This window comes from Sus scrofa, chromosome 3 (genome assembly GCF_054392235.1).
Source record: "Sus scrofa isolate SSC_HxYL_T2T_F1_AM1 chromosome 3, Sscrofa_HxYL_maternal_Yorkshire_Landrace_v2.0, whole genome shotgun sequence".
Lineage (NCBI taxonomy): Eukaryota > Metazoa > Chordata > Mammalia > Artiodactyla > Suidae > Sus > Sus scrofa.
Genome location: NC_139385.1, coordinates 34512315 through 34525056, shown reverse-complemented (window position 1 = coordinate 34525056; position 12742 = coordinate 34512315). Strand labels below are relative to the sequence as shown.

The following is a 12742-nucleotide window of genomic DNA, read 5'->3' as shown; positions in this document are numbered from 1 at the left end:
ATCCCTGGCCTGGCTTAGTGGGTTAAGGATTCATTGTTGCCGTGAGCTGTGGTATAGGTCGAAGATTCAGCTCGGATTCTGTGTTGCTGTGGCTGTGGCACAGGCTGGCAGCTGTAGTTCCAATCAGACCCCTAGCCTGGGAACTTCCATATGCCATTTGGTGCAGCCCTAAAAAGCAAAAAATAAAAAAATAAAAAATAATAACATGTGCTTATTCTTCTACCAAAACAGGTAAAAATTCTTTTTCTTACCTGGCAATTATTCAGCTCTTGAATAACTTCTTTGTTTTCTTTACTGATGTCACACACACAAATGAATTCTGCTTCTCTGTGGCCTTTAAAAAACTTCTCACGGATTCTCTGGACAACTGCAGTCGCTGAGCGGCCAGAGGGGACTGAGCAGTTTTCAATATCCCAAAAAACTCCAATGGGGGGTAAATTTTCTAGCACCTGTCCAGCCAGCGGCGCAACTTCTGGTGACCCTTAAGAAATGTTAACACTTTCAATTACACATGGTATGAAAAAAGAGGTGACATGTTAAAATAGTTAGCTGCCTATCATTCTTACTGGCAGGAAAACAAAATTATTGATTGGTGCTTTTTTTGTTAATTTTTTACTAAAGTATAGTTGATTTACAGCATTGTGCCAATTTCTGCTGCACAGCATGGTGACCCAGTCACACATATACACATTCTTTTTCTCACATCATCTTCCATCATGTTCTAGCCCAAGAGACTGTGCATAGTTCCCTACGCTGTATGGTAGGACCTGATGTGGAATGATGTTAAGTTTAGGGATACTAACCTCACTGGCTGCCTTAATAAGACAACTCTAAGTTGCCAAAGTATCTCGAAGCTTTGATTCCTATCTTTTAGGAGGGAACAAATCTAAAGGTCAAGTTACTTTAAGCCCACAATAAATCCATCACAAAGCATGAGCCATTCTCATGCTGACCAGTTAAGCACCTCTCAACACTAACTCGTTCCTAAATGGACAGGCCTTGATCTTCATCCTCTACCCACTCAGTGCGGAAGAACAATGAAGAGAAGACCAGGGGTGAAGTTCTTACTATCTTTGATTTTAAATGATGGTGGTTTTTTTGGCTGCACTCATGGCATGCAGAAGTTCTTGGCCAGGGGGTCAAACCCTCGCCACAGTAGCGACAACACCCTATCCTTAACCTGCTGTTAGGGAAATCCCTAAATGATTTTTAACACTGTAGTCACATCTGCTTCAACAAAATAATATTTTTAAAAGATAACATATCACATCAACTACTTTTTGGGTAAATGGTCTTAGGTTTTCAAACACTGTTTTTCATCAGCTATTGCTAAATCTTCCTAAATACTAAGTATGTCTTAGGAAGATACAACCAGCTAGTGATTTTGAACCGAAGTTGACACCAAGTCCCCTGCAGCATTTGTTTCTCCTAATACATTCCCTGTTTATATATATATATATAATACACACACACACACACACACACACACACACACACACACACACACACACACACACACATATACCTTCTGAGCTTAGACAGCCTCAGCGCAACATAAAGGGCGAGTGACTTAGGGTAAGAATAAAAAGGTTTTTACCAAGAGATGGAAATGGAGACTCACATACACATAGCCTTAGAACCACAAGGAATCTTTTAAAGGCAGTTAGATGCAGTGTTAGTATCAGGTATGGACAACTATTTAAATACGCGTATTGTATACGATACTGTCATTTACCAAATTTCGAAGCAGCTTTGCCTAGACTGGTCGCCAATAACAACGTGGTCTCCTTCCCTGTTCCTTTGGTTCCACAGCCATTACACAGAGGAATAGTAACAGGTGCAGTTTGAGTATTTGGAGGTGGTATATTTGGCCAGACTTTAGCAGCATCAATTACACTATTTCTTGCCGGCTGTTTTAAAATTTTTTTAAAAAGAGGAGGAGGTTTCAGACACGTCATTTCAGAACCTAGAGTTACATACAACAACTGAAAACACATGCTAAGTGTTTCTCCTTTCCACCTGCAAACCTCTGATAAAACGTCATTTTCAAATTACCGTTCCCAGAACTACTGGCTATCAACGCATGAACTCACTTCGGAAGTGGCTTGAAATGACCAGGGAAGAGAGTCACACGAGCAGACCTTTGAGTGCTGGGGCATGTGTCTGCCACGCTGCAGACGTCAGACATGTTTTACATAAAAGGAAGTCAAGTCTTATTTAGTTTTCCTTTCAGAAAAAAAAGGAAGCCAAGTTTCAAGTTCCCCAGTTATTACAAAAGGCCAACACGCAGTTACCTACGTTACATGAATGGGTCCACATATCAGGTGGGTGCTAGCTATAGGAAATCACAATTGTGCTCGAGCTTTTAAAGACAAAACAGGACACGAGGCTTTGCCGAGCTAAGGTCGCATGTAGGAAAGAGGTTTATTGCAGGAGACTCTAAGAGCATAAACTAATAAATAATCACTCTACACTTTGTTTGAATGCTCCCTCCCTGTGCTTCTTTCAGGACCAGCAGTTACGCGGATGGGGAGAAAGCCACATCACGAGGGAGTCTTCAACCCCAGGCACAATAAAGATTTCTTTCGAGATACATCCACTTGATTTAAAAAAGCCATTCCTCAAACCTCCGTTGCACCCAACATAACAAATAAAAAGATACAAACCTTGTTTAGACAGTCTTCGCAGTAAAGTGAGCCCTTTAAACAAACCGGAGGTACCACATTTAGGTGCAAAGAGTTGGTGCATAAGTGAGGCGTTAGCTCCGACTGTGAAATGTGCTCTTCCAAGTGCCCGGGAGCCCCACTTGTGAAATCAGAGCAGGGGAAATAGCCAGCGGAGGATGTGCAGCTCTGGAGAGCCGGAAACTGATGGAGCTTGTGCCCATTACCATGACAGGATTGGAAATGGAGCTTTCCACAACAGGGCAGGTGTTTGCAGGAAGAGAGGTTACTTTCTAGACACATGCTGGGAAAGTCGCTTGCAACGCCGGCCAAACTGTTCCTAGCTGAGGCATTCTGGAGTGAAGAGGCGGACTGGAAAGCAAACCCTGACCCTACCTGACACGTGATTGTCCTGGTGCTTTGTGAGTCTAACAGTGCACCCGGGGGAATCAAGCTACCGGTGCCTCCGCCACCGCCACCGCCACTACCAAAACGCATTGGCGAAGTGGAGGGGTCATTAGTGCAATGCGCACAGCAGCTTACTTTGGGGACAGTTGAAAGCTGTATTTTAGGTTGCTGAAGAGAATGGATATCTGGAAGTGGGACTGCTGGAAAAAGTTTAGAGCCAGCATGAAGGGGAGATGGTACATCCTTTAATTCCACAGCAACTTTCTTGTTCTCCATGTAATCTTTCTGAGAAAAGAAAACCAGAACACAAGTTAATGCTACGAAGCCCGTGATCTGGGGTTACTTACACTGAAATGGAAATAGTGTTCAAGCCTATTGACATCACTCAATGACAACCACACACAATGGCATGACAGCTAAAACCAGGGGCATTCTTCAGAGGTCTGCGGGAGGTGAACACTGAAACAGACAACTAAAATGAAGACCGTGTCCTCCCGAATTTTAAGAGACTGGGGAAGGGGGTCTGTTTACATTCTCAGCAAGCCTGATGAACCATCTATGCCTCAGTGGCTTCCCTCTGATAACTTCCCCTTGCCTCCCAGGGTCTTCTGAAGACCAAAATAGGTGGTAGAAAAACAACCAAGTTCCAAGAGCATTCACTAAAGACGGCCTACAGGCTAAGCGCACTGATGGTTCCTGCAGTCAGACCACAGGTGATTTTAGTAAGGTTCTCCAGCGGAGAAAATCTCAAACGCTATGGATGAGATGAGCCATCCGCCCAGTGGCCCATCCATGAATAGGTCTTAAAGGTGTTGCTGATGACATTTAGCAAACCCTGGGATATCATGACCTAAAGCCATGACGCCAACAATGACTTTGTAGCCAATGGGAAAAATGAGAGTAATTAGAAAACTACTTGGGAAAAAGACCCAAGAGACCTAGTTTGTCATACACCTCACCACAGCCACATGAGGCCATGTGTTTATAAAGGCTGTAGCATGGCACTGGAGTCAGAGACCCGGGTCTGAATGGGATACTCAAAGGCTTTATGCTCTTGGGTAAATGACTTTAACCTCACTATGCTTTGGTTTTATCATCCTTCAACTGGGAACAAGAGCATGCACCTCCTACAGTTAGAAGAATAAAATGGGACGGGGCACACCAAGCACTCAGCAGAGCATGGAGCCACGGAAAGGGGATCTAAGTCATCAGTGGCCCTTACTGGCTGAGGGCAGGCACGACGACGACAGAGAGGATGGTCCTGATGACTGAGACACACATGCTCACCCTTCAGAGCACAGAAGGGCCATCTGCCTGCTATGACTTTGCTTCTTTTGCTATGACTCTACACTCACCTGGGAGGGAAGACTCATTTGGGACAAATCTGGATTTTCAGTTAGACTTTTCCGAAAAGGGAGGTGACATCATTGGTCTGATGGCCAATGAGCAGTGTGTTCTACCCTCTTCTGATTTATACAGATCTAGCTCTTACGGGCAGGGAGGGTCATTGTGACTTGGTCTCCTTGAATGTCCTCAGTTCTGGGTGCCACAGACAAAACTGAGATCCTGGATCTGTGATGCTAACAGCCCAATTTGGTATCATGTAACTCCAGGAGGGCCACAGCTGCTACTCCAGGAAGCCCAGCTTGAACTGCCAACCCTCAGTGCAAACTGCCCCTAAAGTAAAATCCCTCTGAAGTACCCCCAATGACTGACGCCATGCAACAAAACTACATAATGAAAACCTGGAGAAGACAGGCGATAAAATAGATTTTTTAGAAAGTCATCATCAATACCTGTTTTATAAATTCATAGTAAAGTCTCATTTTAATCCCCATTACAAGAGCAAAAAAAGAAAAAAAAAGAAAGGTGGTAACACGATGCAGGAAATAAAATCAGAAAAAAGTCAAAATTGGAGTTCCCGTCATGGCACAGCGGAAACGAATCCCACTAGGAACCATGAGGTTGTGGGTTCAATCCCTGGCCTCGCTCAGTGGGTTAAGCATCTGGCATTGCCAGGAGCCGTGGTGTAGGTCGCAGATGTGGCTTGGATCCTCTGGTGTGGGCCCATGGCTACAGCTCCTCTGGGACCCCTAGCCTGGGAACCTCCATATGCTGCGGAGTGGCCCTAGAAAAGGCAGAAAGACAAAAATAATAATAATAAATAAATAAAATTTAAAAAAAAGAAAAGAAAAAGGTCAAAATCCTTATCAAAAGACGAAGGAGGGAGTTCCCGTCGTGGTGCAGTGGTTAACGAATCCGACTAGGAACCATGAGGTTGCGGGTTTGGTCCCTGCCCTTGCTCAGTGGGTTAACGATCTGGCGTTGCTGTGAGCTGTGGTGTAGGTTGCAGACGCGGCTCGGATCCCGCGTTGCTGTGGCTCTGGCGTAGGCCGGTGGCTACAGCTCCGATTCAACCCCTAGCCTGGGAACCTCCATATGCCGCGGGAGCGGCCTAAGAAATAGCAACAACAACAACAAAAAGACAAAAGACCAAAAAAAAAAAAAAAAAAAAAAAGATGAAGGAGTTCTAGACATATTTAAATATTCAAGAGAAATGTTGAACAGAAAAAGACCATCCATAAGATCCTATCAGTCTTTGATTTTAAGACACAAAACTCAGAAGGCTATAGTAAAATAATATCTATTTTGTACTTTCCTCCGATTTTACTCTACAATGTGGATTTTATCTTTGGACTCTGTGACTTGAATGAGAAACAAATCTTCCCCCAAAGTTTAACATCACATATTTAAAGCATCTACTGTTACTTAGTGTGGAAGCATAGACATTTAAAAATTATGCCCTTACTGAGTCAGGAATTATAATAAGGTGTTACGAGGAGTAACATAAGCAGGATGCAAGGGAAAACGTAGCACAGACCCCGGACCCAATGGAGCGCTCATCTTTAGCATAGGGAATATGCTGTGTCCTTAGTTTTGCACATAGTTACCGTTTGGGGACTAAGTGGCAATGTTTGCTCAGGACGAGAAAAGCAATTAGAGAATTTCCAAAGCCATGGCTTAGCGTCATTATCTTGTTGAAGCCATCCAAGTGTTCTGCTGCAGGAGTTCTCAGTTCCTTTTCCTTCCATCATACAGCCAGCCAAAGTAGTTCAACATTCTTTCATCTTTCTTTTCTTTCATTCTTCCACCCTGTTAAGAATGAGATTTCAACGTTATCTATTTGCATAAGTACAAATTTTACTACTGAAATGTGAGACTACAACTATATTTATGGTGCAATGGCTCTCAACAAGTCAGATCTTAAGGAACAAAAGCAGAATGGCTATCAAATCATATCACAGCTTACTAAAATTGGTAAACTCGGTTGACTATGCTTGAATTCTAACTGTATCAATCTGATTAAAAAAAAAACACTATAAGCTCCCATTCCTTATAGTTCATAGCTTTTCAAATAAAAATGAACCTTGGGAGTTCCCACTGTGGCACAATGGGATTGGAGGGATCTCTGGAGCGCTGGGATGCAGGCCTGATCCCTGGCCTGCCCAGCACAGTGAGTTAAGGATATGGCATTGCTGCAGCTGCAGCATAGGTTGCAACTGCAGCTCAGATCTGATCCCTAGCCCAGGCACTCCATATGCCGTGGGGCAGCCAAAAAAGGAGAAAAAAAAAGAACCCTGGATGAGCCCTATTCCTTTTCAGCCATGCTTGAGAGAAGCAGCCAAATCTTGGACACCTGCATTTCCCTGAGTGAACTCTCTCCTCTTCAACCCCCTCTGGCCCTAAGTAGACTTCTTCTACGGCACGTCTTAATTCTTCCTGACTATCTCTCCCAAAAGACTCTATTTGTGAGAGTCAAAAAGTTAACAGAAGCAAGCATGTAATTTTAGTAAAAGTACAACCCCATGTCCTCATTCCCAATTATGTAAGACTGTGAAATTGATTTCAGAGCCACCTATCCCACTGTGTCTTCAATAAGAGTATGGAAGGTCCAAATTAAGTAATCTCTGTGGACTCTGAATTTGATTTCGCTACAGAACAAATCGAACCAACTTCTTAGTTTACCTATTATAAAAGTGCAATCTGATATCCAACCAAAAATCTAACAGAGAAATCTCAAGTCCCAGATGTGCTGCATCTACTCCAGAGCAACAACACTCTCACGAGTCTTAAACAGGACAATAAGAGCAGATTAAATCAATAGTAGCCACTGGGCATGCAGGCAGCCTGCCAAGAGCAAGGACATCTGAACCTCATTTCCAAGCCCTTGCCATCAAACCCCAACTACCACCTTAGGAGTACCGAAAATGGCCATTTTAAGGTTATTAATTTATCTTTCAGAAGTTCCTGAGCATATAGAAAAGAACTGCTTTTGGCTACCTCCCTAATAAGATGTTAATGTCTACACAGTAACATGAGGGGAGAGATGACTATATATGCACTCTATCTAAGACACAGGGAACAGATCCCATAGAGCAGGGGTAGGCAAACTAAGCCTGCCAGCCCAACCCAGCCCACTGCTTGTATTTAAATGACCTGTGAACTAAGAATGTATTTTACATCTTTTCATTCTTGGGAAAAATCAAAAGAATAATAATATTTGGTGGCGAAGTTACATGAAATTCAGATCTCAGTGTCTATGATGGGTTTTATTTGAGACAGAGCCATGATTATTTAAGTTCTGTTATTTAAGGCTGTTTTTGCACTACAATTGCACAGTTGATTACCTGCAACAGAGACTACATGGCCCGCAGAGTCAAAAATATTTATTATTTGGCCGCTATGTGGAAGCTACAAACCTTCATTAGGTTTCAGGTTCTTACCTCTGCAGAATGTGCCTAATTTCTCCCCTGTCCATCTTCCCTGGGAAGAAAAATCAGATAAAGAGCCCCACCATCTGTTTGTCTTCACGACTGTATTGCTTGTGCCAAGCACAGAGCCTCCTACATAGTGTACAGCAAGTAAATATTTGTCGAATGAGAGAAGCAGCTATTTACTCACAAAAACTGGAGCTTATCTGGAGATAAAGATGGAGTTACCCACCACAGTAATAGTAAATTATGGTACTTGTTTTTCCTCTTAAATACAGACATAAAAAAATACAGATAGCATATTCCCTAAGAATCTCCTCTCCAGATCATAAAAATTTGTGGTGTTCATGATATACACAACTTCAGCATGCCCTCTCAAGCCTCTTCAAGGCCAATTCCAGAAGTGAGCTAACATGGCAAGTAAAATATAGTTTACAAAGAGTTTGTATTTAACATTAGTTACTTCCTCATTCAATGAATATTTACTTAGTATCTACTATGTAGCATGCCTGTGCTTGGCAAGGGATACAATGATGAAAACAAGTAGACAATGAGATTCACTTATGTCCTCATTCCCCTCCACCACCACCACCACAAATCTATAAGAAAGACAGGGACAAATTAGCCATGTTTATGGAGGTGGAAACAAGTTTTATGAAATTTTGTCACTTGCCCACCATCACACAATTAGAAATGGAACAGAACCACCTCTTTGCACCACTGGAGGTACTTTCACTGTCACTCACAAGCAACAGAAAGCACAAACATATTAGCTTGTTAGTAGCCTGCACTTGGAAATTTTCCCAAATATTCCTTCAAATGACATCAAGCCATTTAGATAGCCAAAGACAAGTTCTGTTCCATTTGAGTGGCAGTCTCACTTCTGCCATGATATCTCAGAGTCTTTGAGCAATTCAGAACGTGGATGAGCGCACAGACTGTGATGTCAGACTGTCTTCATCCTCCTAATAATCCCAATTCTGCTGCTTCCTCTCTGTACAGCTTTGGACAACACACAGCATGTCTGAACCGCAAATACCATCTGTAAAATGGGCCTGATAATAGTAGTAACAACTTCAGAGGTTTGTTGTTGGTATTAAATGAGACAGTCAAAGTAGCAGTGGCCTTCTCTCAACACCTGATCTAGTCCTCAACACCACACATGGCTCCATCCCATTCCTGGTTTCTTTTATTGTTCTCTTTCATAGCTCTTCTACCTAAAATTATCTTCCTTGCTTGCTTTTTTGTTATATAAAAATATAAAATATTTAAATATTTTAAATATAAACTCCAAGACAGCACTGACCATGTTTTCTTATTCATTACTGTATTCTCTGTGTCTGGCATATATCAATTATTGTTGAATGAAGAGTTAAATAAATGTCTACGAAGATCCTTTAGGTTTCAATTTACTTGCATGCAAAACATATTTCCGTTCAGAGATGTCGGAAATTCCAAAAGATGTAACCGGAAAGCTCTAGGTAATACCAGAAAAGTAACAGGAAAACTCTAAAAGGTCTATCACAGTGTCGCAATACAATTTGTGGGAGTGGCTCAGGCCAAAAGGCAACTCAATACTCTCGGTCTAGCCAGAGGCTACACCCTAGGCAGTGCTCACAGACCAAGGAGAATGCAAAACGCTAGAGCAGGTTACAAAAACCCCAGCCCTTTTCTTCCTCTCTTAAACTTGCACTGTACACACTCCTCTAGAAGGCTTGCTCTCCACACCTGGATGGCCCCGTAGGGAGCAGAGAAACAAGTGTGGGCAGGTAGCCAAACACCCTCAAAGGGCAGCAGCAGCGCTGCAATGACAGTCGTAAACTAACCTGAAAAGGAGACAACTGAACCTTTAGCGGGGGCCTGAACGGTGGGTACCAGTCCTTCCCCTCGGGACTAGCTAGCCTCCCCCACCCCCGCCCGCAAGAAGCAGGAGAAGGAGGGGACACTCTCCCCCTCTCCAGCCTGGTGGCCCCAGAGCAATGGGAGCGTCGGGAACTAGCTCCCAGAGCTGCCAGCAAACTCACCTCAGCCGCCGGCTCCACCTCCGCTCACATTCCGGCCCCGCCGCCTTCCCCCCCGCCCCCCCCAAGCCCTTTGTTTTGATTCCCGACTCCGCAGCTCCCGCCGCCGCCGCCAAGCGCACCCTCCACTTCCGCTTCCGCACCGCACCGCCCCTGTCGCAAAACCGACGCCCTTCTCACCCCTGGCTCCGCCCCTTCCTCCGCCCCTCCCCCGCCGCCGAGTCCTCCCCGCGCGGGGCGTGCTGGGAACCTCGGGGGGGGCGGGGCCTCGCGGCCCTGCAGCCTCGTCAGGCTCAGTCCCCTCCCGATAAACCCCTAAATAGGGACCTTCCCAGGGGGCGACCCAGGCTTTTTTGGCAAAAACCCTCAACTTAAGGAGGCCTTGCCCCTGGCTTATCGTAGTGGAGTGGAAAGGAACCTGAAAGCGGAGAATTGGGGAGCTTGTGAAGCGGTACGGGGGAAAAAACCTGCTAACCGGGATTTGATACCGTTCAGCTCCTTTGGCCTTTGACGGAAAGCGATTTAAAAGGGATTTCAATGAAAAACTCGATCGTTTTGGCTTTTGTTTTCTCTTACCCGCTCTTGTCACGTGATGATTCTACCTTTTTTTTTTTTTTTTAATGAAATGATGCATATTTGCCACAGTATCCTTGATCTAGTGCAGCCTAGTGGCGAGCGGAGAAAAAAATAACTTCCGACTGGGCTGCCAGCGAAGTCATTCGGGCCAGCAGGGCTCCTCGCGAAGCTGCGATCCATCTGGCGAAGATAATAAAGCGTGTGCCAAGACTAAGTTGGATTTTGTCACCAATTAAGAGGTCCTCGTGACTTCAGTAAGAAAATGTACTTTTTTAAAGCCCTGATCCAAAGCTCAGTACAAATAAGTACAAATTTTCCAGTGACCGATTGGGCGGGCAAAAAAAGGAGACTTTAGTTGCAAAAGCTTTGTGAAGGCAGTGACAGCTTGTGGTTTTGGTGGCTAACTATGCCAATTTTTTTTTTGTTCGTTTTGGGTTTTTGTTTTGCTTTTTTTTGTTTGTGTGTGTGTGTGTGTGTGTATTTTGCTTCACAATCTTTTTACTTGAAATTAAAAAAAAATTAAGTAGGCACATCACAAACTGCCAGCTGCTCACTATTTCCTGTTGTAAAATAGGAGAAAAAGCACACATTTATATCTAGACATAGTTTAGGATGCGTTGGCTGGCTTAATTGATGAAGTTTGTTGAGAAACAGGTTAACTTCGCCAAAGGATCAGTAAGTAAAAATGGCCCAAAGAGAACTTTCTTCCCCCTGTAGTTCATAATGTGAGGCAATTTCATTAGGCAATCCACATTGAGTGGGGGAGGTTTCAGGGGAAGCTAATACACCTCTGTAGACATTGTTGAAGACAGGTACTGTGGAGGGCAAGGTCAAACATGCAGCTAAAAAAATCCTTTGTGCTTGTATTCCATTTTCCAGAAATCAGATGACAAGTCCACACATCATCTGCCTGCTTAGGTATTTATTACTGCTGAGTAAATCTTCATTGTGTCTCTGTGTGGGTAGTATTCGCCAAATGGGAATTAGAACAGATGAAAAACAACCCTGTTTCTAGTGTTTTGTTTTTTTCAGATTACCAAAAATATATATACTTTTCTTTAGAGGTGTTTTTCTCCTTTTCATTCTGGTTGAGTACCTCTGAACACAGATAGTATTAACCAAAAATATAAAAAGGAAACACAGTAATCGTGGATGTTTTATTGCTTTTTAAAAAAGGTTTCGGCGTTCCCTTCGTGGCACAGTGTAAACGAATCTGACTAGGAAAATTGTGGGCTCGATCCCTAGCCTTGCTCATCGGGTTAAGGATCAGGCGTGGCCGTGAGCTGTGGTGTAGGTTGCAGACTTGGCTCATCTGATGTTGCCGTGGCTGTGGCACAGTCCAGCACCTGTAGCTCTGATTCAGTCCCTAGCCTGAGAACTTAGATAAGCCGCTGGTGCGGGCCTAAAAAAAAAAAAAGACTTAGGCCATAAAGAGCAGACACATTTTGTTTGGCATTGCTTGGCATTCTTCAAGCCCAGAACTGTGTCTGGTGTCAATAGGTAAATGTATTAAATAAAAACAAATCAGGCATACTATATGGAAGACTAATGGAAAGTCTGAATTACAAATAGCTTTTTAATGACATACATTTTTATTCTTTTCTGTAGAAAACTAGCTTAAGCAGAGTATACCAGCTTTTGCAAACATACAATTATAAATCAAACGACAATTTGATACTCGGGAAAGGGTGTTTTAACATTTTACTTAAGATATATTTTCTTGGAGTTCCCCTGGTGGCTCAGTGGTTAACGAATCCGACTAGGAACCATGAGGCTGAGGGTTCAATCCCTGGCTTCCCTCAATCGGTTAGGGATCCGGCATTGCCGTGAGCTGTGGTGTAGGTCTCAGACGCGGCTCGGATCTGGTGTTGCTGTAGCTGTGGTGTAGGCCGGTGGCTACAGCTCCGACTGGACCCCTAGCCTGGGAACCTCCATGTGCCATGGGTGTGGCCCTAGAAAAGACAAAAAAAAAAAAAAATTTTTTTTTCTTGAGTATAGCCTCTATTAATCTTATTCCTTTTTCTTTGTTGGGCAAACGCTTTCATTAGAAAATAATACTGGGAGTTCCCATTGTGGCTTAGCAGATTAAGAACCCAACTAGTATCCATGAGGATGTGGATTAGATCCCTGGCCTCGCTCAGTGGGTTAAGGATCCAGTGTTGCCGTGAGCTGCAGTGTAGGTCAAAGATGTGGTTTGGATCTGGGTTTGCTGTGTCTGTAGCTTGGCCGACAGCTGCAGCTCTGATTTGACCCTTAGCCTGGGAACTTCCATATGCTACAGGTGCGGCCCTAAAAAGAAGAA

At 43.7% G+C, this 12742-nt stretch overlaps 2 protein-coding genes across 8 annotated transcripts in view; one reads left to right on the top strand and one right to left on the bottom strand.

Annotated features, from left to right (window-relative positions):
* MARF1 (meiosis regulator and mRNA stability factor 1) overlaps positions 1–9997 on the bottom strand; it is a 47999-nt gene extending 38002 nt beyond the window's left edge. For 3 of the 6 annotated variants that reach the window (XM_085017508.1, XM_021086172.2, XM_085017509.1), the window contains exons 1-5: positions 9868–9997; positions 6023–6224; positions 2667–3356; positions 1736–1910; positions 252–481 (exon numbers count right to left, since the gene is read on the bottom strand). In XM_085017508.1, coding sequence (XP_084873634.1) covers positions 252–481; positions 1736–1910; positions 2667–3356; positions 6023–6166 — 1239 coding nt within the window. In that variant the 5' untranslated portion in view covers positions 6167–6224; positions 9868–9997. The remainder of the gene's footprint in view (positions 1–251; positions 482–1735; positions 1911–2666; positions 3357–6022; positions 6225–9867) is intronic. The other 3 variants (XM_085017510.1, XM_085017511.1, XM_085017512.1) reach the window with 1 other exon arrangement.
* A 120-nt stretch (positions 9998–10117) lies between these two features.
* Positions 10118–12742, top strand: part of NDE1 (nudE neurodevelopment protein 1) — a 35298-nt gene continuing 32673 nt past the window's right edge. For both annotated transcript variants that reach the window (XM_085017502.1, XM_085017504.1), the window contains exon 1: positions 10118–10694. The gene's annotated coding sequence lies outside the window, so the exon portion shown is untranslated. The remainder of the gene's footprint in view (positions 10695–12742) is intronic.